A 25,444-nucleotide genomic window follows, 5' to 3' on the forward strand; every position below is an offset into this window, starting at 1 on the left:
CTAGCTCCAACAGTAATATCTAACTAAATGCTTGTGTTCCCAGCTCCAACAGTGCAGTAATATCTAACTAAATGCTTGTGTTCCCAGCTCCAACAGTAATATCTAACTAAATGCTTGTGTTTCTAGCTCCAACAGTAGTATCTAACTAAATGCTTGTGTTCCCAGCTCCAACAGTGCAGTAATATCTAACTAAATGCTTGTGTTCCTAGCTCCAACAGTAATATCTAACTAAATGCTTGTGTTTCTAGCTCCAACAGTAATATCAGAATATAATACAGTATATACATAGTAGAATATAATACAGTATATACATAGTAGAATATAATACAGTATATACATAGTAGAATAGAATACAGTATATACATAGTAGAATATAATACAGTATATACATAGTAGAATATATTACAGTATATACATAGTAGAATATATTACAGTATATACATAGTAGAATATATTACAGTATATACATAGTAGAATATATTACAGTATATACATAGTAGAATATATTACAGTATATACATAGTAGAATATAATACAGTATATACATAGTAGAATATAATACAGTATATACATAGTAGAATATAATACAGTATATACATAGTAGAATATAATACAGTATATACATAGTAGAATATATTACAGTATATACATAGTAGAATATATTACAATATATACATAGTAGAATATAATACAGTATATACATAGTAGAATATAATACAGTATATACATAGTAGAATATAATACAGTATATACATAGTAGAATATAATACAGTATATACATAGTAGAATATAATACAGTATATACATAGTAGAATATATTACAGTATATACATAGTAGAATATAATACAGTATATACATAGTAGAATATAATACAGTATATACATAGTAGAATATAATACAGTATATACATAGTAGAATATATTACAGTATATACATAGTAGAATATAATACAGTATATACATAGTAGAATATAATACAGTATATACATAGTAGAATATAATACAGTATATACATAGTAGAATATATTACAGTATATACATAGTAGAATATAATACAGTATATACATAGTAGAATATATTACAGTATATACATAGTAGAATATATTACAGTATATACATAGTAGAATATAATACAGTATATACATAGTAGAATATATTACAGTATATACATAGTAGAATATATTACAGTATATACATAGTAGAATATAATACAGTATATAAATAGTAGAATATAATACAGTATATACATAGTAGAATATATTACAGTATATACATAGTAGAATATAATAGAGTTTCCTAGGGAACAGGTCGGGTGTTATTCAGCTCCAGAGTTTCCTAGGGAACAGCCCGGGTGTAATTCAGCTCCAGAGTTTCCTAGGGAACAGGCCGGGTGTAATTCAGCCCCAGAGTTTCCTAGGGAACAGGCCGGGTGTAATTCAGCTCCAGAGTTTCCTAGGGAACAGGCCGGGTGTTATCCAGCTCCAGAGTTTCCTAGGGAACAGGCCGGGTGTTATCCAGCCCCAGAGTTTCCTAGGGAACAGGCCGGGTGTTATCCAGCCCCAGAGTTTCCTAGGGAACAGGCCGGGTGTTATCCAGCCCCAGAGTTTCCTAGGGAACAGGCCGGGTGTTATCCAGCCCCAGAGTTTCCTAGGGAACAGGCCGGGTGTTATCCAGCCCCAGAGTTTCCTAGGGAACAGGCCGGGTGTCATCCAGCTCCAGAGTTTCCTAGGGAACAGGCCGGGTGTTATCCAGCTCCAGAGTTTCCTAGGGAACAGGCCGGGTGTCATCCAGCCCCAGAGTTTCCTAGGGAACAGGCCGGGTGTTATCCAGCTCCAGAGTTTCCTAGGGAACAGGCCGGGTGTCATCCAGCTCCAGAGTTTCCTAGGGAACAGGCCGGGTGTTATCCAGCTCCAGAGTTTCCTAGGGAACAGGCCGGGTGTTATCCAGCCCCAGAGTTTCCTAGGGAACAGGCCGGGTGTCATCCAGCCCCAGAGTTTCCTAGGGAACAGGCCGGGTGTTATCCAGCTCCAGAGTTTCCTAGGGAACAGGCCGGGGTGTTATAAAGTTAGGGTTCATAAAGTCTGACTGACTGAAGAGCAGCCCCCCGAGGCTGAGACGAACTTTACGTTCTTGACCACCCGATCGGCAGTTTTCCAAAACGCTGCCAGACACCAGGAATTCCACACGGGGGGGTTTGTACGCCCAGGGTAACACTACACCAGAAGGGTTGAAGCCGGGGTGGGGAGCCCAGGGTTTGTACGCCCAGGGTAACACTACACCAGAAGGGTTGAAGCCGTCGGGGTGGGGAGCCCAGGGTTTGTACGCCCAGGGTAACACTACACCAGAAGGGTTGAAGCCGTCGGGGTGGGGAGCCCAGGGTTTGTACGCCCAGGGTAACACTACACCAGAAGGGTTGAAGCCGTCGGGGTGGGGAGCCCAGGGTTTGTACGCCCAGGGTAACACTACACCAGAAGGGTTGAAGCCGGGGTGGGGAGCCCAGGGTTTGTACGCCCAGGGTAACACTACACCAGAAGGGTTGAAGCCGGGGTGGGGAGCCCAGGGTTTGTACGCCCAGGGTAACACTACACCAGAAGGGTTGAAGCCGTCGGGGTGGGGAGAACGAGCAGGGTATAGAAAACACACACACACACACATAGACAGGAGAAATCCGAGAGTCCTCTTTAACTACAGAATGAATTAAATCGACCCGAACGAGTTACTCACCTGAGGGCTTCCTGTCCAGCCCTCTTCTTCTGCCTCAGCGTTACCACCACCCCGCCGTACCCCGGAGGTGAACCGGCCCGTTCCGACCCCGTAGACGCTGACGTGGTACAGTCCGACCCGTCCTGGTCCGACCCCTTGGAGGTGGCATCTCCCAAGGAGGAGACGGGCAGGTCCAGTCCAGCCCCGGGGTTCTGGTAGTGTGGGGAACCCAGGCCGTGAACCCCTGGATCGACAGCATGGCCTGGGGCTCCTGGCTGACCACCGGTGGGAGGGGTAGAGAGCCGGGCTGCAGCCCAGAAGCAGGTAGCGTGTCTGTGGGAGAAGAGTTGGACAGGAAGCCTTCGGCCTGAGACATGCAGCAGGCCGTGTCCATGTGGACCAACAACTCAGGGTCAGGAACTCTCTGTCCTGTCTCGGCACCTCTCTGTCCTGTCTCAGCCCCTCTCTGTCCTGTCTCAGCCCCTCTCTGTCCTGTCTCAGTACCTCTCTGTCCTGTCTCGGCCCCTCTCTGTCCTGTCTCAGTCCCTCTATGTCCTGTCTCGGCCCCTCTCTCCTCTGTCTCGGCACCTCTCTGTCCTGTCTCGGTCCCTCTCTGTCCTGTCTCGGTCCCTCTCTGTCCTGTCTCGGTCCCTCTCTGTCCTGTCTCAGCCCCTCTCTCCTCTGTCTCAGTACCTCTCTGTCCTGTCTCAGCCCCTCTCTCCTCTGTCTCAGCCCCTCTCTCCTCTGTCTCAGTACCTCTCTGTCCTGTCTCAGCACCTCTCTGTCCTGTCTCAGCCCCTCTCTGTCCTGTCTCAGCACCTCTCTGTCCTGTCTCAGCCCCTCTCTGTCCTGTCTCAGCACCTCTCTCCTCTGTCTCAGCCCCTCTCTCCTCTGTCTCAGTACCTCTCTCCTCTGTCTCAGCCCCTCTCTGTCCTGTCTCAGTCCCTCTCTCCTCTGTCTCAGTCCCTCTCTCCTCTGTCTCAGCCCCTCTCTGTCCTGTCTCAGCCCCTCTCTGTCCTGTCTCAGCCCCTCTCTGTCCTGTCTCAGCCCCTCTCTGTCCTGTCTCAGCCCCTCTCTGTCCTGTCTCAGCCCCTCTCTGTCCTGTCTCAGCCCCTCTCTCCCCTGTCTCAGCCCCTCTCTGTCCTGTCTCAGCCCCTCTCTCAAACCCTCCTTCGTTCTCACCCTCTCCCCTCTCCTCAGTCTCCAGCAGAAAAACAGGGGTCTGGTCTCCTTCCTCCTGTCCTTCCTCCTCCTCCTCTTCCTCTCCTCCACTCCTGTCACTACTAAAGCTGTCCTTATTCTCCTCAGAGCTTTCTTGGTCCTGTGTCTCCACGGTCAGATCAGAGAGTGACGACTCCAGCCTCTCGTCCCCAGCCAGGGCGTCGCTCTGCGGGGCAGAGTTATCAGGACAGAGAGGGTACACCTCTGGAAGGTCTGGCTCGGGGCAAAGCGCGACGGAAGGGGTGTGTATAAGACGCGAGCGTCGGTCCGTCCCCGTCGCGTGGTTTAGAGAACAGAAGATTCTTCCCAGCGCCGCTACCTCCTCTTCTTCCTCCCCGAGCTCCTCCTCGAACAGGAAGTTGACGACGTTCTGTTTCCTGCGTAGAGCTCGGTCCAAGCGGCGGGTGTACAGGTAACACAGATCCCCCCGGAAACACCTCTCCGTGTGAGCGAGAGAAGTTCCACCGCGGCTTCGTAGAACCACTCCTCGCATAACTCCGTCATGTTCTTCAGACGTTTGGCGAAACATTTCGCCGGTTTCCCTTTCATCAGCTGAGGGGTGTAAGACTGTCTCCTCCTCCTCCTCTCTCCCTCCTCCTCGCCGCCGGGGTCGGAACCAGGAGGCGAGGAGTCTCTGTGTTTCCCGGGACTCGGTGACGCAGTGTTGGCAGTGTGCTGCGTGGGGGTCCCGGCGAGGGCGGAGAAGGTACGAGGTGATCTGTCTCAGCAGGTCTCGGTGCTCGAAGATACTCTTCTCCATCGCTGCAAGCTCATTGGCCTTGTCCACCGCGTGGGCGGAGTAACAGCCCTGAGGCCCCGCCTCGCGCTGAAGCCCTTCCTCTGTCTGCAGAACGGACCGCGTGTACCTGGCAGGAAGGGGCACGACGGGAAGTTACAACAGATTGTAGCAGTAGTAGTGTGTGTGTCAGAGTGTGTGTTAGTGTGTGTGTGTCAGAGTGAGTGTGTGTGTGTCTGTGTGTGTCTGTGTGTCAGAGTGTGTGTGTGTGTGTGTCAGTGTGTGTGTGTCAGTGTGAGTGTGTGTGTGTGTGTGTGTGTGTGTCAGAGTGAGTGAGTGAGTGAGTGAGTGTGTGTGTGTGTGTGTCAGTGTGTGTGTCAGAGTGTGTCTCAGAGTGTGTGTGTGTGTGTGTGTCAGAGTGTGTGTGTGTGTCAGAGTGAGTGTGTGTGTGTGTGTGTGTGTATAGTGTGTGTGTGTCAGAGTGTGTGTGTGTGTGTGTAAGTGTGTGTGTTAGTGTGTGTGTGTCAGAGTGAGTGTGTGTGTGTCTGTGTGTGACTGTGTGTCAGAGTGTGTGTGTGTGTGTCAGTGTGTGTGTGTCAGTGTGAGTGTGTGTGTGTGTCAGAGTGTGTGGTGTCAGAGAGTGTGTGTGTGTGTGTGTGTGTCTGTGTGTCAGAGTGTGTGTGTGTGTGTGTCAGTGTGAGTGTGTGTCAGACTGTGTGTGTGTGTGTGTGTGTGTCAGAGTGTGTGTGTGTCAGAGTGTGTGTGTCAGAGTGTGTCTCAGAGTGTGTGTGTGTGTCAGAGTGTGTGTGTGTGTGTCAGAGTGAGTGTGTGTGTGTGTGTGTCAAAGTGTGTGTGTCTGTGTGTGTGTGTGTGTGTGTCTGTGTGTGTGTTAGAGTGTGTGTGTGTGTCAGAGTGAGTGTGTGTCAGAGTGTGTGTGTCAGAGTGTGTCTCAGAGTGTGTGTGTGTGTCAGAGTGTGTGTGTGTGTGTCAGAGTGAGTGTGTGTGTGTGTGTGTCAAAGTGTGTGTGTCTGTGTGTGTGTGTGTGTGTGTGTGTGTCTGTGTGTGTGTGTGTGTATAGTGTGCGTATCTCTCCTCTTACTCCAGGTCTCGTAGCTTCCTCTGCAGCTCGCGGGCGAAGGCCCGTCGGTTTCCGGTCTTCAGGAGCTCGGAGGCTCGTGAGAAGCGGAGCGACAGCTCCTGGAACTGCTGCATGATCTTCCTCTCGTCGGCGGAGACGTACGCCATGCAGAACGGGCGGACGAAACCCCGGGCCTCCAGGTCGTACAGAGTCAGGTGGTGGACGTAGGCGAACGCTCCTTCCTTAGAGTCGCCCAGCACCACACGGGAGTCCTCCACAAAACTACAAGGGGAGCAGTCAGGGTGGAGTAGAGCAGAAATATTATACAGTCAGGGTGGAGTAGAGCAGAAATATTATACAGTCAGGGTGGAGTAGAGCAGAAATATTATACAGTCAGGGTGGAGTAGAGCAGAAATATTATACAATCAGGGTGGAGTAGAGCAGAAATATTATACAGTCAGGGTGGAGTAGAGCAGAAATATTACACAGTCAGGGTGGAGTAGAGCAGAAATATAATACAGTCAGGGTGGAGTAGAGCAGAAATATTATACAATCAGGGTGGAGTAGAGCAGAAATATTATACAGTCAGGGTGGAGTAGAGCAGAAATATTATACAGTCAGGGTGGAGTAGAGCAGAAATATTATACAGTCAGGGTGGAGTAGAGCAGAAATATTATACAGTCAGGGTGGAGTAGAGCAGAAATATTATACAGTCAGGGTGGAGTAGAGCAGAAATATTATACAGTCAGGGTGGAGTAGAGCAGAAATATTATACAGTCAGGGTGGAGTAGAGCAGAAATATTATACAGTCAGGGTGGAGTAGAGCAGAAATATTATACAGTCAGGGTGGAGTAGAGCAGAAATATTATACAGTCAGGGTGGAGTAGAGCAGAAATATAATACAGTCAGGGTGGAGTAGAGCAGAAATATTATACAGTCAGGGTGGAGTAGAGCAGAAATATTATACAGTCAGGGTGGAGTAGAGCAGAAATATTATACAGTCAGGGTGGAGTAGAGCAGAAATATTATACAGTCAGGGTGGAGTAGAGCAGAAATATTATACAGTCAGGGTGGAGTAGAGCAGAAATATTATACAATCGGGGTGGAGTAGAGCAGAAATATTATACAGTCAGGGTGGAGTAGAGCAGAAATATTATACAGTCAGGGTGGAGTAGAGCAGAAATATTATACAGTCAGGGTGGAGTAGAGCAGAAATATTATACAGTCAGGGTGGAGTAGAGCAGAAATATTATACAGTCAGGGTGGAGTAGACCAGAAATATTATACAGTCAGGGTGGAGTAGAGCAGAAATATAATACAATCAGGGTGGAGTAGAGCAGAAATATTATACAATCAGGGTGGAGTAGAGCAGAAATATAATACAATCAGGGTGGAGTAGAGCAGAAATATTATACAATCAGGGTGGAGTAGAGCAGAAATATTATACAGTCAGGGTGGAGTAGAGCAGAAATATTATACAGTCAGGGTGGAGTAGAGCAGACATATTATACAATCAGGGTGGAGTAGAGCAGAAATATAATACAATCAGGGTGGAGTAGAGCAGAAATATTATACAATCAGGGTGGAGTAGAGCAGAAATATAATACAATCAGGGTGGAATAGAGCAGAAATATTATACAATCAGGGTGGAGTAGAGCAGAAATATAATACAATCAGGGTGGAGTAGAGCAGAAATATTATACAATCGGGGTGGAGTAGAGCAGAAATATTAAACAATCGGGGTGGAGTAGAGCAGAAATATAATACAATCAGGGTAGAGTAGAGCAGAAATATTATACAATCAGGGTGGAGTAGAGCAGAAATATAATACAATCAGGGTGGAGTAGAGCAGAAATATTATACAGTCAGGGTGGAGTAGAGCAGACATATTATACAATCAGGGTGGAGTAGAGCAGAAATATTATACAATCAGGGTGGAGTAGAGCAGAAATATTATACAGTCAGGGTGGAGTAGAGCAGAAATATTATACAGTCAGGGTGGAGTAGAGCAGAAATATTATACAATCAGGGTGGAGTAGAGCAGAAATATTATACAGTCAGGGTGGAGTAGAGCAGAAATATTATACAATCGGGGTGGAGTAGAGCAGAAATATTAAACAATCGGGGTGGAGTAGAGCAGAAATATAATACAATCGGGGTGGAGTAGAGCAGAAATATTATACAATCGGGGTGGAGTAGAGCAGAAATATTATACAGTCAGGGTGGAGTAGAGCAGAAATATAACACAATCAGGGTGGAGTAGAGCAGAAATATTATACAATCAGGGTGGAGTAGAGCAGAAATATAATACAATCAGGGTGGAGTAGAGCAGAAATATTATACAATCAGGGTGGAGTAGAGCAGAAATATAATACAATCAGGGTGGAGTAGAGCAGAAATATTATACAATCAGGGTGGAGTAGAGCAGAAATATTATACAGTCAGGGTGGAGTAGAGCAGACATATTATACAATCAGGGTGGAGTAGAGCAGAAATATAATACAGTCAGGGTGGAGTAGAGCAGAAATATTATACAGTCAGGGTGGAGTAGAGCAGAAATATTATACAGTCAGGGTGAAGTAGAGCAGAAATATTATACAGTCAGGGTGAAGTAGAGCAGAAATATTATACAATCAGGGTGGAGTAGAGCAGAAATATTATACAATCAGGGTGGAGTAGAGCAGAAATATTATACAATCAGGGTGGAGTAGAGCAGAAATATTATACAATCAGGGTGGAGTAGAGCAGAAATATTATACAATCAGGGTGGAGTAGAGCAGAAATATTATACAATCAGGGTGGAGTAGAGCAGAAATATTATACAGTCAGGGTGGAGTAGAGCAGAAATATTATACAGTCAGGGTGGAGTAGAGCAGAAATATTATACAGTCAGGGTGGAGTAGAGCAGAAATATTATACAGTCAGGGTGGAGTAGAGCAGAAATATTATACAATCAGGGTGGAGTAGAGCAGAAATATTATACAATCAGGGTGGAGTAGAGCAGAAATATTATACAGTCAGGGTGGAGTAGAGCAGAAATATTATACAGTCAGGGTGGAGTAGAGCAGAAATATTATACAATCAGGGTGGAGTAGAGCAATAATATTATACAATCAGGGTGGAGTAGAGCAGAAATATTACACAATCAGGGTGGAGTAGAGCAGAAATATTACACAATCAGGGTGGAGTAGAGCAGAAATATTATACAGTCAGGGTGGAGTAGAGCAGAAATATAATACAGTCAGGGTGGAGTAGAGCAGAAATATAATACAATCAGGGTGGAGTAGAGCAGAAATATTATACAATCAGGGTGGAGTAGAGCAGAAATATAACACAATCAGGGTGGAGTAGAGCAGAAATATAATACAGTCAGGGTGGAGTAGAGCAGAAATATTATACAATCAGGGTGGAGTAGAGCAGAAATATAATACAATCAGGGTGGAGTAGAGCAGAAATATTATACAATCAGGGTGGAGTAGAGCAGAAATATTATACAGTCAGGGTGGAGTAGAGCAGAAATATTATACAATCAGGGTGGAGTAGAGCAGAAATATTATACAGTCAGGGTGGAGTAGAGCAGAAATATTATACAGTCAGGGTGGAGTAGAGCAGAAATATTATACAATCAGGGTGGAGTAGAGCAGAAATATTATACAATCAGGGTGGAGTAGAGCAGAAATATTATACAATCAGGGTGGAGTAGAGCAGAAATATTATACAGTCAGGGTGGAGTAGAGCAGAAATATTATACAATCAGGGTGGAGTAGAGCAGAAATATTATACAATCAGGGTGGAGTAGAGCAGAAATATTATACAATCAGGGTGGAGTAGAGCAGAAATATTACACAATCAGGGTGGAGTAGAGCAGAAATATTATACAGTCAGGGTGGAGTAGAGCAGAAATATTATACAATCAGGGTGGAGTAGAGCAGAAATATAATACAATCAGGGTGGAGTAGAGCAGAAATATAATACAATCAGGGTGGAGTAGAGCAGAAATATTATACAGTCAGGGTGGAGTAGAGCAGAAATATTATACAATCAGGGTGGAGTAGAGCAGAAATATAATACAATCAGGGTGGAGTAGAGCAGAAATATTATACAATCAGGGTGGAGTAGAGCAGAAATATAATACAATTAGGGTGGAGTAGAGCAGAAATATTATACAATCAGGGTGGAGTAGAGCAGAAATATTATACAATCAGGGTGGAGTAGAGCAGAAATATAATACAATTAGGGTGGAGTAGAGCAGAAATATTAAACAATAGAACAGAAAACCATTACAGGAGAAGAGAAAATAATAGAATTAGAGTAGAATATAATAGAATAACAAAAAATATAGTAGTATATAATATAAAACAGAACAGAATAGAATTAGAGTATAATATAATAGAATGTAACAGAAACTATTTAGAGTAGAATATAATAGAATTAGAGTAGAATAATATAATGAGTAGAATATAATAGAATGTAACAGAAACTATTTAGAGTAGAAAATAATAGAATTAGAGTATAATATAATAGAATGTAACAGAAACTATTTAGAGTAGAATATAATAGAATTAGAGTATAATAATATAATGAGTAGAATATAATTGAATGTAACAATCTATTTAGAGTAGAAAATAATAGAATTAGAGTATAATATAATAGAAAATAATTAGGACAGAATAGAATGAGTAGAAAATAACAGAATGTAACAGAAACTATTTAGAGTAGAAAATAATAAAATTAGAGTAGAATATAATAGAATAACAAAAAATATAGTAGTATATAATATAAAACAGAACAGAATAGAATTAGAGTAGAATATAATAGAATGTAACAATCTATTTAGAGTAGAATATAATAGAATTAGAGTAGAATAATATAATGAGTAGAATATAATAGAATGTAACAGAAACTATTTAGAGTAGAAAATAATAGAATTAGAGTATAATATAATAGAATGTAACAGAAACTATTTAGAGTAGAATATAATAGAATTAGAGTATAATAATATAATGAGTAGAATATAATTGAATGTAACAATCTATTTAGAGTAGAAAATAATAGAATTAGAGTATAATATAATAGAAAATAATTAGGACAGAATAGAATGAGTAGAAAATAACAGAATGTAACAGAAACTATTTAGAGTAGAAAATAATAAAATTAGAGTAGAATATAATAGAATAACAAAAAATATAGTAGTATATAATATAAAACAGAACAGAATAGAATTAGAGTAGAATATAATAGAATGTAACAATCTATTTAGAGTAGAATATAATAGAATTAGAGTAGAATAATATAATGAGTAGAATATAATAGAATGTAACAGAAACTATTTAGAGTAGAATATAATAGGATATCATTAGAGTACAACACACATAAAATAGGATATCATTAGAATACAATACAAATACAGTAGAGTACAATACATATACAATAGGCTATCATTAGAGTAGAATAAAACATACAATAGGATATCATTAGAGTAGAATAAAACATACAGTAGGATATCATTAGAGTACAATACAACATACAATAGGATATCATTAGAGTAGAATAAAACAAAGTAGGATATCATTAGAGTACAATAGGATATCATTAGAGTATAATAAAACATACAATAGGATATCATTAGAGTAGAATAAAACATACAATAGGATATCATTAGAGTAGAATGAAACATGAAGTAGGATATCATTAGAGTAGAGAACAATAAAACATACAGTAGGATATCATTAGAGTATAATACAATAGGATATCATTAGAGTAGAATAAAACATACAATAGGATATCATTAGAGTAGAATGAAACATAAAGTAGGATATCATTAGAGTACAATACAACATACAATAGGATATCATTAGAGTAGAATAAAACAAAGTAGGATATCATTAGAGTACAATAGGATATCATTAGAGTATAATAAAACATACAATAGGATATCATTAGAGTACAATACAATAGGATATCATTAGAGTAGAATAAAACAAAGTAGGATATCATTAGAGTACAATACAATAGGATATCATTAGAGTAGAATAAAACAAAGTAGAATATCATTAGAGTAGAATAAAACATACAATAGGATATCATTAGAGTAGAATAAAACATAAAGTAGGATATCATTAGAGTAGAATAAAACATACAATAGGATATCATTAGAGTAGAATAAAACATAAAGTAGGATATCATTAGAGTAGAATAAAACATACAATAGGATATCATTAGAGTAGAATAAAACATACAATAGGATATCATTAGAGTACAATAAAACATACAATAGGATATCATTAGAGTAGAATAAAACATACAATAGGATATCATTAGAGTAGAATAAAACATACAATAGGATATCATTAGAGTAGAATAAAACAGACAGTAGGATATCATTAGAGTAGAATACAATAGGATATCATTAGAGTAGAATAAAACAAAGTAGGATATCATTAGAGTACAATACAATAGGATATCATTAGAGTAGAATAAAACAAAGTAGAATATCATTAGAGTAGAATAAAACATACAATAGGATATCATTAGAGTAGAATAAAACATAAAGTAGGATATCATTAGAGTAGAATAAAACATACAATAGGATATCATTAGAGTACAATACATATACAATTGGATATCATTAGAGTAGAATAAAACATACAATAGGATATCATTAGAGTAGAATAAAACATAAAGTAGGATATCATTAGAGTAGAATAAAACATACAATAGGATATCATTAGAGTAGAATAAAACATAAAATAGGATATCATTAGAGTAGAATAAAACATACAATAGGATATCATTAGAGTAGAATAAAACATACAATAGGATATCATTAGAGTAGAATAAAACAAAGTAGGATATCATTAGAGTACAATAAAACATACAATAGGATATCATTAGAGTACAATAAAACATAAAATAGGATATCATTAGAGTACAACACAATAGGATATCATTAGAGTAGAATAAAACATACAATAGGATATCATTAGAGTACAATAGGATATCATTAGAGTAGAATAAAACATACAATAGGATATCATTAGAGTAGAATAAAACATAAAGTAGGATATCATTAGAGTAGAATACAAATACAATAGGATATCATTAGAGTAGAATAAAACATACAATAGGATATCATTAGAGTACAATAGGATATCATTAGAGTAGAGTACAAATACAATAGGATATCATTAGAGTAGAATAAAACATACAATAGGATATCATTAGAGTAGAATAAAACATACAATAGGATATCATTAGAGTAGAATAAAACATACAATAAGATATCATTAGAGTAGAGAACAATAAAACATACAATAGGATATCATTAGAGTAGAGAACAATAAAACATACAATAGGATATCATTAGAGTAGAGAACAATAAAACATACAATAGGATATCATTAGAGTAGAATAAAACATACAATAGGATATCATTAGAGTAGAATAAAACAAAGTAGGATATCATTAGAGTACAATACAATAGGATATCATTAGAGTAGAATAAAACAAAGTAGAATATCATTAGAGTAGAATAAAACATACAATAGGATATCATTAGAGTAGAATAAAACATAAAGTAGGATATCATTAGAGTAGAATAAAACATACAATAGGATATCATTAGAGTAGAATAAAACATAAAGTAGGATATCATTAGAGTAGAATAAAACATACAATAGGATATCATTAGAGTAGAATAAAACATACAGTAGGATATCATTAGAGTAGAATAAAACATAAAGTAGGATATCATTAGAGTAGAATACAATAGGATATCATTAGAGTAGAATAAAACAAAGTAGGATATCATTAGAGTACAATACAATAGGATATCATTAGAGTAGAATAAAACAAAGTAGAATATCATTAGAGTAGAATAAAACATACAATAGGATATCATTAGAGTAGAATAAAACATAAAGTAGGATATCATTAGAGTAGAATAAAACATACAATAGGATATCATTAGAGTACAATAAAACATAAAATAGGATATCATTAGAGTAGAATAAAACATACAATAGGATATCATTAGAGTAGAATAAAACAAAGTAGGATATCATTAGAGTACAATAAAACATACAATAGGATATCATTAGAGTACAATAAAACATACAATAGGATATCATTAGAGTACAATAGGATATCATTAGAGTAGAATAAAACATACAATAGGATATCATTAGAGTAGAATAAAACATAAAGTAGGATATCATTAGAGTAGAATACAAATACAATAGGATATCATTAGAGTAGAATAAAACATACAATAGGATATCATTAGAGTACAATAAAACATACAATAGGATATCATTAGAGTACAATACAACATACAATAGGATATCATTAGAGTATAATACAATAGGATATCATTAGAGTAGAATAAAACATACAATAGGATATCATTAGAGTAGAATGAAACATAAAGTAGGATATCATTAGAGTAGAATAAAACATACAATAGGATATCATTAGAGTACAATAAAACATACAATAGGATATCATTAGAGTAGAATAAAACAAAGTAGGATATCATTAGAGTACAATAGGATATCATTAGAGTATAATAAAACATACAATAGGATATCATTAGAGTACAATACAATAGGATATCATTAGAGTAGAATAAAACATACAATAGGATATCATTAGAGTACAATAAAACATACAATAGGATATCATTAGAGTAGATTAAAACATACAATAGGATATCATTAGAGTACAATAGGATATCATTAGAGTAGAATAAAACATACAATAGGATATCATTAGAGTAGAATGAAACATACAATAGGATATCATTAGAGTAGAATAAAACATACAATAGGACATCATTAGAGTACAATAGGATATCATTAGAGTACAATACAATAGGATATCATTAGAGTACAATAGGATATCATTAGAGTACAATACAATAGGATATCATTAGAGTAGAATAAAACAAAGTAGGATATCATTAGAGTACAATACAATAGGATATCATTAGAGTAGAATAAAACAAAGTAGAATATCATTAGAGTAGAATAAAACATACAATAGGATATCATTAGAGTAGAATAAAACATAAAGTAGGATATCATTAGAGTAGAATAAAACATACAATAGGATATCATTAGAGTAGAATAAAACATACAATAAGATATCATTAGAGTAGAATAAAACATACAATAGGATATCATTAGAGTAGAATAAAACATAAAGTAGGATATCATTAGAGTAGAATACAATAGGATATCATTAGAGTAGAATAAAACAAAGTAGGATATCATTAGAGTACAATACAATAGGATATCATTAGAGTAGAATAAAACAAAGTAGAATATCATTAGAGTAGAATAAAACATACAATAGGATATCATTAGAGTAGAATAAAACATAAAGTAGGATATCATTAGAGTAGAATAAAACATACAATAGGATATCATTAGAGTAGAATAAAACATACAATAGGATATCATTAGAGTACAATAAAACATACAATAGGATATCATTAGAGTACAATAGGATATCATTAGAGTAGAATAAAACATACAATAAGATATCATTAGAGTACAATAGGATATCATTAGAGTAGAATAAAACATACAATAGGATATCATTAGAGTACAATAGGATATCATTAGAGTAGAGTACAAATACAATAGGATATCATTAGAGTAGAATAAAACATACAGTAGGATATCATTAGAGTAGAATAAAACATACAATAAGATATCATTAGAGTAGAATAAAACATACAGTAGGATATCATTAGAGTAGAATAAAACATACAATAAGATATCATTAGAGTAGAATAAAACATACAGTAGGATATCATTAGAGTACAATAGGATATCATTAGAGTAGAATAAAACATACAATAGGATATCATTAGAGTAGAATAAAACAGACAGTAGTATATCATTAGAGTAGAATAAAACAGACAGTAGAACAGCTATATTTACATTTACATTTTAGTCATTTAGCAGACGCTCTTATCCAGAGCAACTTACAGTAGTGAATGCATACATTTCATACATTTTTTTCTGTGCTGGCCCCCCGTGGGAATCGAACCCATCAACCCTGGTGTTGCAAACACCATGCTCTACCAACTGAGCTACAGGGAAGGCTTTTTCTGTGATTTACATTCCAGACAGTAGGACAGCTACCTGAGTCGTGGGTATCCGCTGCCGGTAGGGTGCCCTACGAACGAGGCCTTGGTAGAGTACAATAGGATATCATTAGAGTAGAATACAACAGACAGTAGGACAGCTACCTGAGTCGTGGGTATCCGCTGCCGGTAGGGTGCCCTACGAACGAGGCCTTGGTAGAGTACAATAGGATATCATTAGAGTAGAATACAACAGACAGTAGGACAGCTACCTGAGTCGTGGGTATCCGCTGCCGGTAGGGTGCCCTACGAACGAGGCCTTGGTAGAGTACAATAGGATATCATTAGAGTAGAATACAACAGACAGTAGGACAGCTACCTGAGTCGTGGGTATCCGCTGCCGGTAGGGTGCCCTACGAACGAGGCCTTGGTAGAGTACAATAGGATATCATTAGAGTAGAATACAACAGACAGTAGGACAGCTACCTGAGTCGTGGGTATCCGCTGCCGGTAGGGTGCCCTACGAACGAGGCCTTGGTAGAGTACAATAGGATATCATTAGAGTAGAATACAACAGACAGTAGGACAGCTACCTGAGTCGTGGGTATCCGCTGCCGGTAGGGTGCCCTACGAACGAGGCCTTGGTAGAGTACAATAGGATATCATTAGAGTAGAATACAACAGACAGTAGGACAGCTACCTGAGTCGTGGGTATCCGCTGCCGGTAGGGGTGCCCTACGAACGAGGCCTTGGTAGAGTACAATAGGATATCATTAGAGTAGAATACAACAGACAGTAGGACAGCTACCTGAGTCGTGGGTATCCGCTGCCGGTAGGGTGCCCTACGAACGAGGCCTTGGTAGAGTACAATAGGATATCATTAGAGTAGAATACAACAGACAGTAGGACAGCTACCTGAGTCGTGGGTATCCGCTGCCGGTAGGGTGCCCTACGAACGAGGCCTTGGTAGAGTACAATAGGATATCATTAGAGTAGAATACAACAGACAGTAGGACAGCTACCTGAGTCGTGGGTATCCGCTGCCGGTAGGGGTGCCCTACGAACGAGGCCTTGGTAGAGTACAATAGGATATCATTAGAGTAGAATACAACAGACAGTAGGACAGCTACCTGAGTCGTGGGTATCCGCTGCCGGTAGGGTGCCCTACGAACGAGGCCTTGGTAGAGTACAATAGGATATCATTAGAGTAGAATACAACAGACAGTAGGACAGCTACCTGAGTCGTGGGTATCCGCTGCCGGTAGGGTGCCCTACGAACGAGGCCTTGGTAGAGTACAATAGGATATCATTAGAGTAGAATACAACAGACAGTAGGACAGCTACCTGAGTCGTGGGTATCCGCTGCCGGTAGGGTGCCCTACGAACGAGGCCTTGGTAGAGTACAATAGGATATCATTAGAGTAGAATACAACAGACAGTAGGACAGCTACCTGAGTCGTGGGTATCCGCTGCCGGTAGGGTGCCCTACGAACGAGGCCTTGGTAGAGTACAATAGGATATCATTAGAGTAGAATACAACAGACAGTAGGACAGCTACCTGAGTCGTGGGTATCCGCTGCCGGTAGGGTGCCCTACGAACGAGGCCTTGGTAGAGTACAATAGGATATCATTAGAGTAGAATACAACAGACAGTAGGACAGCTACCTGAGTCGTGGGTATCCGCTGCCGGTAGGGTGCCCTACGAACGAGGCCTTGGTAGAGTACAATAGGATATCATTAGAGTAGAATACAACAGACAGTAGGACAGCTACCTGAGTCGTGGGTATCCGCTGCCGGTAGGGTGCCCTACGAACGAGGCCTTGGTAGAGTACAATAGGATATCATTAGAGTAGAATACAACAGACAGTAGGACAGCTACCTGAGTCGTGGGTATCCGCTGCCGGTAGGGTGCCCTACGAACGAGGCCTTGGTAGAGTACAATAGGATATCATTAGAGTAGAATACAACAGACAGTAGGACAGCTACCTGAGTCGTGGGTATCCGCTGCCGGTAGGGTGCCCTACGAACGAGGCCTTGGTAGAGTACAATAGGATATCATTAGAGTAGAATACAACAGACAGTAGGACAGCTACCTGAGTCGTGGGTATCCGCTGCCGGTAGGGTGCCCTACGAACGAGGCCTTGGTAGAGTACAATAGGATATCATTAGAGTAGAATACAACAGACAGTAGGACAGCTACCTGAGTCGTGGGTATCCGCTGCCGGTAGGGTGCCCTACGAACGAGGCCTTGGTAGAGTACAATAGGATATCATTAGAGTAGAATACAACAGACAGTAGGACAGCTACCTGAGTCGTGGGTATCCGCTGCCGGTAGGGTGCCCTACGAACGAGGCCTTGGTAGAGTACAATAGGATATCATTAGAGTAGAATACAACAGACAGTAGGACAGCTACCTGAGTCGTGGTATCCGCTGCCGGTAGGGTGCCCTACGAACGAGGCCTTGGTAGAGTACAATAGGATATCATTAGAGTAGAATACAACAGACAGTAGGACAGCTACCTGAGTCGTGGGTATCCGCTGCCGGTAGGGTGCCCTACGAACGAGGCCTTGGTAGAGTACAATAGGATATCATTAGAGTAGAATACAACAGACAGTAGGACAGCTACCTGAGTCGTGGGTATCCGCTGCCGGTAGGGTGCCCTACGAACGAGGCCTTGGTAGAGTACAATAGGATATCATTAGAGTAGAATACAACAGACAGTAGGACAGCTACCTGAGTCGTGGGTATCCGCTGCCGGTAGGGTGCCCTACGAACGAGGCCTTGGTAGAGTACAATAGGATATCATTAGAGTAGAATACAACAGACAGTAGGACAGCTACCTGAGTCGTGGGTATCCGCTGCCGGTAGGGGTGCCCTACGAACGAGGCCTTGGTAGAGTACAATAGGATATCATTAGAGTAGAATACAACAGACAGTAGGACAGCTACCTGAGTCGTGGGTATCCGCTGCCGGTAGGGTGCCCTACGAACGAGGCCTTGGTAGAGTACAATAGGATATCATTAGAGTAGAATACAACAGACAGTAGGACAGCTACCTGAGTCGTGGGTATCCGCTGCCGGTAGGGTGCCCTACGAACGAGGCCTTGGTAGAGTACAATAGGATATCATTAGAGTAGAATACAACAGACAGTAGGACAGCTACCTGAGTCGTGGGTATCCGCTGCCGGTAGGGTGCCCTACGAACGAGGCCTTGGTAGAGTACAATAGGATATCATTAGAGTAGAATACAACAGACAGTAGGACAGCTACCTGAGTCGTGGGTATCCGCTGCCGGTAGGGTGCCCTACGAACGAGGCCTTGGTAGAGTACAATAGGATATCATTAGAGTAGAATACAACAGACAGTAGGACAGCTACCTGAGTCGTGGGTATCCGCTGCCGGTAGGGTGCCCTACGAACGAGGCCTTGGTAGAGTACAATAGGATATCATTAGAGTAGAATACAACAGACAGTAGGACAGCTACCTGAGTCGTGGGTATCCGCTGCCGGTAGGGTGCCCTACGAACGAGGCCTTGGTAGAGTACAATAGGATATCATTAGAGTAGAATACAACAGACAGTAGGACAGCTACCTGAGTCGTGGGTATCCGCTGCCGGTAGGGTGCCCCTACGAACGAGGCCTTGGTAGAGTACAATAGGATATCATTAGAGTAGAATACAACAGACAGTAGGACAGCTACCTGAGTCGTGGGTATCCGCTGCCGGTAGGGTGCCCTACGAACGAGGCCTTGGTAGAGTACAATAGGATATCATTAGAGTAGAATACAACAGACAGTAGGACAGCTACCTGAGTCGTGGGTATCCGCTGCCGGTAGGGTGCCCCTACGAACGAGGCCTTGGTAGAGTACAATAGGATATCATTAGAGTAGAATACAACAGACAGTAGGACAGCTACCTGAGTCGTGGGTATCCGCTGCCGGTAGGGTGCCCTACGAACGAGGCCTTGGTAGAGTACAATAGGATATCATTAGAGTAGAATACAACAGACAGTAGGACAGCTACCTGAGTCGTGGGTATCCGCTGCCGGTAGGGTGCCCTACGAACGAGGCCTTGGTAGAGTACAATAGGATATCATTAGAGTAGAATACAACAGACAGTAGGACAGCTACCTGAGTCGTGGGTATCCGCTGCCGGTAGGGTGCCCTACGAACGAGGCCTTGGTAGAGTACAATAGGATATCATTAGAGTAGAATACAACAGACAGTAGGACAGCTACCTGAGTCGTGGGTATCCGCTGCCGGTAGGGTGCCCTACGAACGAGGCCTTGGTAGAGTACAATAGGATATCATTAGAGTAGAATACAACAGACAGTAGGACAGCTACCTGAGTCGTGGGTATCCGCTGCCGGTAGGGTGCCCTACGAACGAGGCCTTGGTAGAGTACAATAGGATATCATTAGAGTAGAATACAACAGACAGTAGGACAGCTACCTGAGTCGTGGGTATCCGCTGCCGGTAGGGTGCCCTACGAACGAGGCCTTGGTAGAGTACAATAGGATATCATTAGAGTAGAATACAACAGACAGTAGGACAGCTACCTGAGTCGTGGGTATCCGCTGCCGGTAGGGTGCCCTACGAACGAGGCCTTGGTAGAGTACAATAGGATATCATTAGAGTAGAATACAACAGACAGTAGGACAGCTACCTGAGTCGTGGGTATCCGCTGCCGGTAGGGTGCCCTACGAACGAGGCCTTGGTAGAGTACAATAGGATATCATTAGAGTAGAATACAACAGACAGTAGGACAGCTACCTGAGTCGTGGGTATCCGCTGCCGGTAGGGGTGCCCTACGAACGAGGCCTTGGTAGAGTACAATAGGATATCATTAGAGTAGAATACAACAGACAGTAGGACAGCTACCTGAGTCGTGGGTATCCGCTGCCGGTAGGGTGCCCTACGAACGAGGCCTTGGTAGAGTACAATAGGATATCATTAGAGTAGAATACAACAGACAGTAGGACAGCTACCTGAGTCGTGGGTATCCGCTGCCGGTAGGGGTGCCCTACGAACGAGGCCTTGGTAGAGTACAATAGGATATCATTAGAGTAGAATACAACAGACAGTAGGACAGCTACCTGAGTCGTGGGTATCCGCTGCCGGTAGGGTGCCCTACGAACGAGGCCTTGGTAGAGTACAATAGGATATCATTAGAGTAGAATACAACAGACAGTAGGACAGCTACCTGAGTCGTGGGTATCCGCTGCCGGTAGGGTGCCCTACGAACGAGGCCTTGGTAGAGTACAATAGGATATCATTAGAGTAGAATACAACAGACAGTAGGACAGCTACCTGAGTCGTGGGTATCCGCTGCCGGTAGGGTGCCCTACGAACGAGGCCTTGGTAGAGTACAATAGGATATCATTAGAGTAGAATACAACAGACAGTAGGACAGCTACCTGAGTCGTGGGTATCCGCTGCCGGTAGGGTGCCCTACGAACGAGGCCTTGGTAGAGTACAATAGGATATCATTAGAGTAGAATACAACAGACAGTAGGACAGCTACCTGAGTCGTGGGTATCCGCTGCCGGTAGGGTGCCCTACGAACGAGGCCTTGGTAGAGTACAATAGGATATCATTAGAGTAGAATACAACAGACAGTAGGACAGCTACCTGAGTCGTGGGTATCCGCTGCCGGTAGGGTGCCCTACGAACGAGGCCTTGGTAGAGTACAATAGGATATCATTAGAGTAGAATACAACAGACAGTAGGACAGCTACCTGAGTCGTGGGTATCCGCTGCCGGTAGGGTGCCCTACGAACGAGGCCTTGGTAGAGTACAATAGGATATCATTAGAGTAGAATACAACAGACAGTAGGACAGCTACCTGAGTCGTGGGTATCCGCTGCCGGTAGGGTGCCCTACGAACGAGGCCTGGTAGTCAACAGACATGATCCTCAGACTGAAGTAGTTCAGGTCAAAGGTCCCGAACACTTTTGGGTCATCAGGTATGGTGAGCAGAGGCTGGGGGCCCACCTGGAGGAGAGGAAAACACACAAGGTGAGCTCATCACACACACACACACACACACACACACACACACACACACACGGTACCGACCTGCTCGGAGAACTCTGATATGAGGATGAAGTCCTTAGTGAACTTGGCGTACGAGGTCTTGGCCCAGGGGTTAGCGTTGTTGTTCGATGGGAACAGAGGGACAGAGAATTCCTCTGGTACCACCCGGGGGGTCGGGGTACCCTACCTCCCCAAAATCATCCTCTTTAGTAAACGCCACCACATCTGGGGCACCAATCATTTTCTCTGGACCGGGCGGGCCGGGGGTCAGCTATGACATCAGAGGAAGTCCATCCACTAGGCTAGCTGTCTGTCTGTCTGTCTGTCTGTCTGCCTGATAGCCAGTCTGTCTGTCTGTCGGTCTGTATCCCTCTACTGGCTGGGAGTAACAGTCCATGACACTGACGGTTGTCTCTGTCCCCGCATCAACATGACATCTGACCAAAGTCTGTCTGTCTGTTATACCTGTCTGTCTGTCTGTCTGTCACCGCTGTAATATAAACAATAACACTTAACACCGGGGACTATCTATCTGGCTCGGTCCCCCGGCTCCGTCCCCCGTACAGTACCGACGTCAGACGATGCAAAACGGAACACGACCGTATCCCCCCATCAATGACACATTGCTCGTCCGGGAATCGTGCACCGTTACCGGGTAATATCGGCAGTGGGAACGTCATGTACTGGTATATATAAAAGTCCCAGTAGTTAATACAGTGAAAGTATTTGATGTAAAATGTACATCATGACCGTCGCCATATTTACTCCGCTGGTACTAACCACCTGACCAGCTCACATAAGGAAGTAGCTAGCTGTCCTAAAATTACAAACCCCCCTAATGTTACACATTCAACATAATTTAAAATTATAAATCACAATTTCAATCTTGAAAATAGATACTTCACGTAGTATTTTGGCGTAAAATTAAAGGACATCGAATAAAAAAAAAAATATTCACACGAACAGGACGTGTTTTTACGACCGTTGTTTTTACGACAGCTGTTTTACGATAGTTGTTTTACGACAGTAGTTTTTACGACAGTTGTTGACAGGCGCGGAATTTGTAAAATCCATAACATCAAATTTAGCTGCCGTTTAATCAACCCCTTTCAGTTGTCAAAAAAATAGTTTTAAAAACAACTTATTTATTGGCAGATTGGATCCACGTTACATCGTACATTGCGGTTAGGTGATTAGGAAAAGTGTTAAAAGTTAAGTTTCGGCAACTTCAGGTTTGAAGTTTGACATGACTTAGCTAGCTACTCCCATCAAGCTAACTGACATGTGAGATCTGGACAGTTTTATGAATAAATAACAGTTTGTAACAACAATTCTGGAGATAGATTTGACTAATGTTAGCTTGGTGTTAGTTGACCACGACGTGTTTAATTAACGTTATGACATGTGTAGCTCCAATGCGTCCTGGCTAAGCTAAGCTAGGCTAGGCTAAGCTATGCTGATACACCATCTGACTAGGGCTCTGTTCACATCCGGACGACCGTTAACGTTACGGTTCCAGATCCACAGAGGGTTTCGCGTTACCGGGTATAAGAGGACAGACTCCCCGGGAGACATGATCCGGCGGACTCCGATCAAACGGGTTCTCTGTGTGGCGGAGAAGAATGACGCGGCCAAGTGCATCGCGGACATCATGTCCAACGGCAGAATGAGGAGGGTGAGTCTGTTCATGTGTTGATGGGTTTGGTCTTAGATGTGTGTGAGAGAGATATGGCTTTTATCAGTACATGGGACGATTTGTCTGTTTATTTCAGCTTCCAGTTGTCTTCTCATGACATAATTCTCTCACATCAACAAGGTGTGATTGTCTCTGTTTATCTCAGCTGTCTGTCTATAATAACCTGTCTGTCTGTTTCAGAGTGAGGGTCTGTCTGTCTATAATAACCTGTCTGTCTGTTTCAGAGTGAGGGGCTGTCTGTCTATAATAACCTGTCTGTCTGTTTCAGAGTGAGGGGCTGTCTGTCTGTCTATAATAACCTGTCTGTCTGTTTCAGAGTGAGGGGCTGTCTGTCTATAATAACCTCTCTGTCTGTTTCAGAGTGAGGGGCTGTCTGTCTATAATAACCTGTCTGTCTGTTTCAGAGTGAGGGGCTGTCTGTCTATAATAACCTGTCTGTCTGTTTCAGAGTGAGGGGCTGTCTGTCTGTCTATAATAACCTGTCTGTCTGTTTCAGAGTGAGGGGCTGTCTGTCTATAATAACCTCTCTGTCTGTTTCAGAGTGAGGGGCTGTCTGTCTATAATAACCTGTCTGTCTGTGTTTCAGAGTGAGGGGCTGTCTGTCTATAATAACCTGTCTGTCTGTTTCAGAGTGAGGGGCTGTCTGTCTATAATAACCTGTCTGTCTGTTTCAGAGTGAGGGTCTGTCTGTCTGTCTATAATAACCTGTCTGTCTGTGTTTCAGAGTGAGGGTCTGTCTGTCTATAATAACCTGTCTGTCTGTGTTTCAGAGTGAGGGTCTGTCTGTCTATAATAACCTGTCTGTCTGTGTTTCAGAGTGAGGGTCTGTCTGTCTATAATAACCTGTCTGTCTGTTTCAGAGTGAGGGTCTGTCTGTCTGTCTATAATAACCTGTCTGTCTGTTTCAGAGTGAGGGTCTGTCTGTCTATAATAACCTGTCTGTCTGTGTTTCAGAGTGAGGGTCTGTCTGTCTGTCTATAATAACCTGTCTGTCTGTGTTTCAGAGTGAGGGTCTGTCTGTCTATAATAAACTCTATGAGTTTGAATACAACCTGTTTGGACAGGTAAGTAACATCGTTCAACACTATTGTTCTATTCCAGGTGTATTTTGGGTGGTTGCTCATTCTTGTGTGTGTGTGTGTGTGTGTGTGTGTGTGTGTGTGTGTGTGTGTGTGTGTGTGTGTGTGTGTGTGTGTGTGTGTGTGTGTGTGTGTGTGTGTGTGTGTGTGTGTGTGTGTGTGTGTGTGTGTGTGTGTGTGTGTGTGTGTGTGTGTGTGTGTGTGTGTCCCTACAGAATGTGACGGTGTGTATGACGTCAGTGTCCGGACATTTGCTGGCGTTGGAGTTTAAGGCTCAGTTCCAGAAATGGTGAGACTGACGACTTCTGTCTTCATACAACACCCCGTATAGTGCTCTCTCTCTCTCTGTGTGTGTTTAACTGTGTGTGTGTGTGTGTGTGTGTGTGTGTGTGTGTGTCCAGGCACAGCTGTAATCCTGTCCTGCTGTTTGATGCCGAGGTGGAGAAGTATTGTCCTGAGAACTTTGTTCAGATCAAGGTAGTCTAGTTTTACGAACTGTTACTGTCCTCTGTCTTGAAATGTTACTGTCCTCTGTCTTGAACTGTTACTGTCCTCTGTCTTGAACTGTCCTCTGTCTTGAACTGTCCTCTGTCTTGAACTGTTACTGTCCTCTGTCTTGAACTGTCCTCTGTCTCGAACTGTTACTGTCCTCTGTCTTGAAATGTTACTGTCCTCTGTCTTGAACTGTCCTCTGTCTTGAACTGTTACTGTCCTCTGTCTTGAACTGTCCTCTGTCTTGAACTGTTACTGTCCTCTGTCTTGAAATGTTACTGTCCTCTGTCTTGAACTGTCCTCTGTCTTGAAC

General features: G+C 42.0%; 1 protein-coding gene and 1 pseudogene across 1 annotated transcript in view; one reads left to right on the plus strand and one right to left on the minus strand.

Annotated features, from left to right (window-relative positions):
- Positions 1-22,865, minus strand: part of LOC106602080 (guanine nucleotide exchange protein smcr8a-like) — a 30,895-nt pseudogene extending 8,030 nt beyond the window's left edge.
- Positions 22,866-22,902: 37 nt separating this feature from the next.
- The window catches only part of LOC106594146 (DNA topoisomerase 3-alpha-like), a 65,742-nt gene continuing 63,200 nt past the window's right edge, over positions 22,903-25,444 (plus strand). The window contains 4 exon segments of the mRNA XM_045714005.1: positions 22,903-23,539; positions 24,565-24,624; positions 24,855-24,928; positions 25,041-25,116. Coding sequence (XP_045569961.1) covers positions 23,318-23,539; positions 24,565-24,624; positions 24,855-24,928; positions 25,041-25,116 — 432 coding nt within the window. The 5' untranslated portion in view covers positions 22,903-23,317.

The sequence above is a fragment of the Salmo salar genome, unplaced genomic scaffold (genome assembly GCF_905237065.1).
Source record: "Salmo salar unplaced genomic scaffold, Ssal_v3.1, whole genome shotgun sequence".
In the NCBI taxonomy this organism is placed as follows: domain Eukaryota; kingdom Metazoa; phylum Chordata; class Actinopteri; order Salmoniformes; family Salmonidae; genus Salmo; species Salmo salar.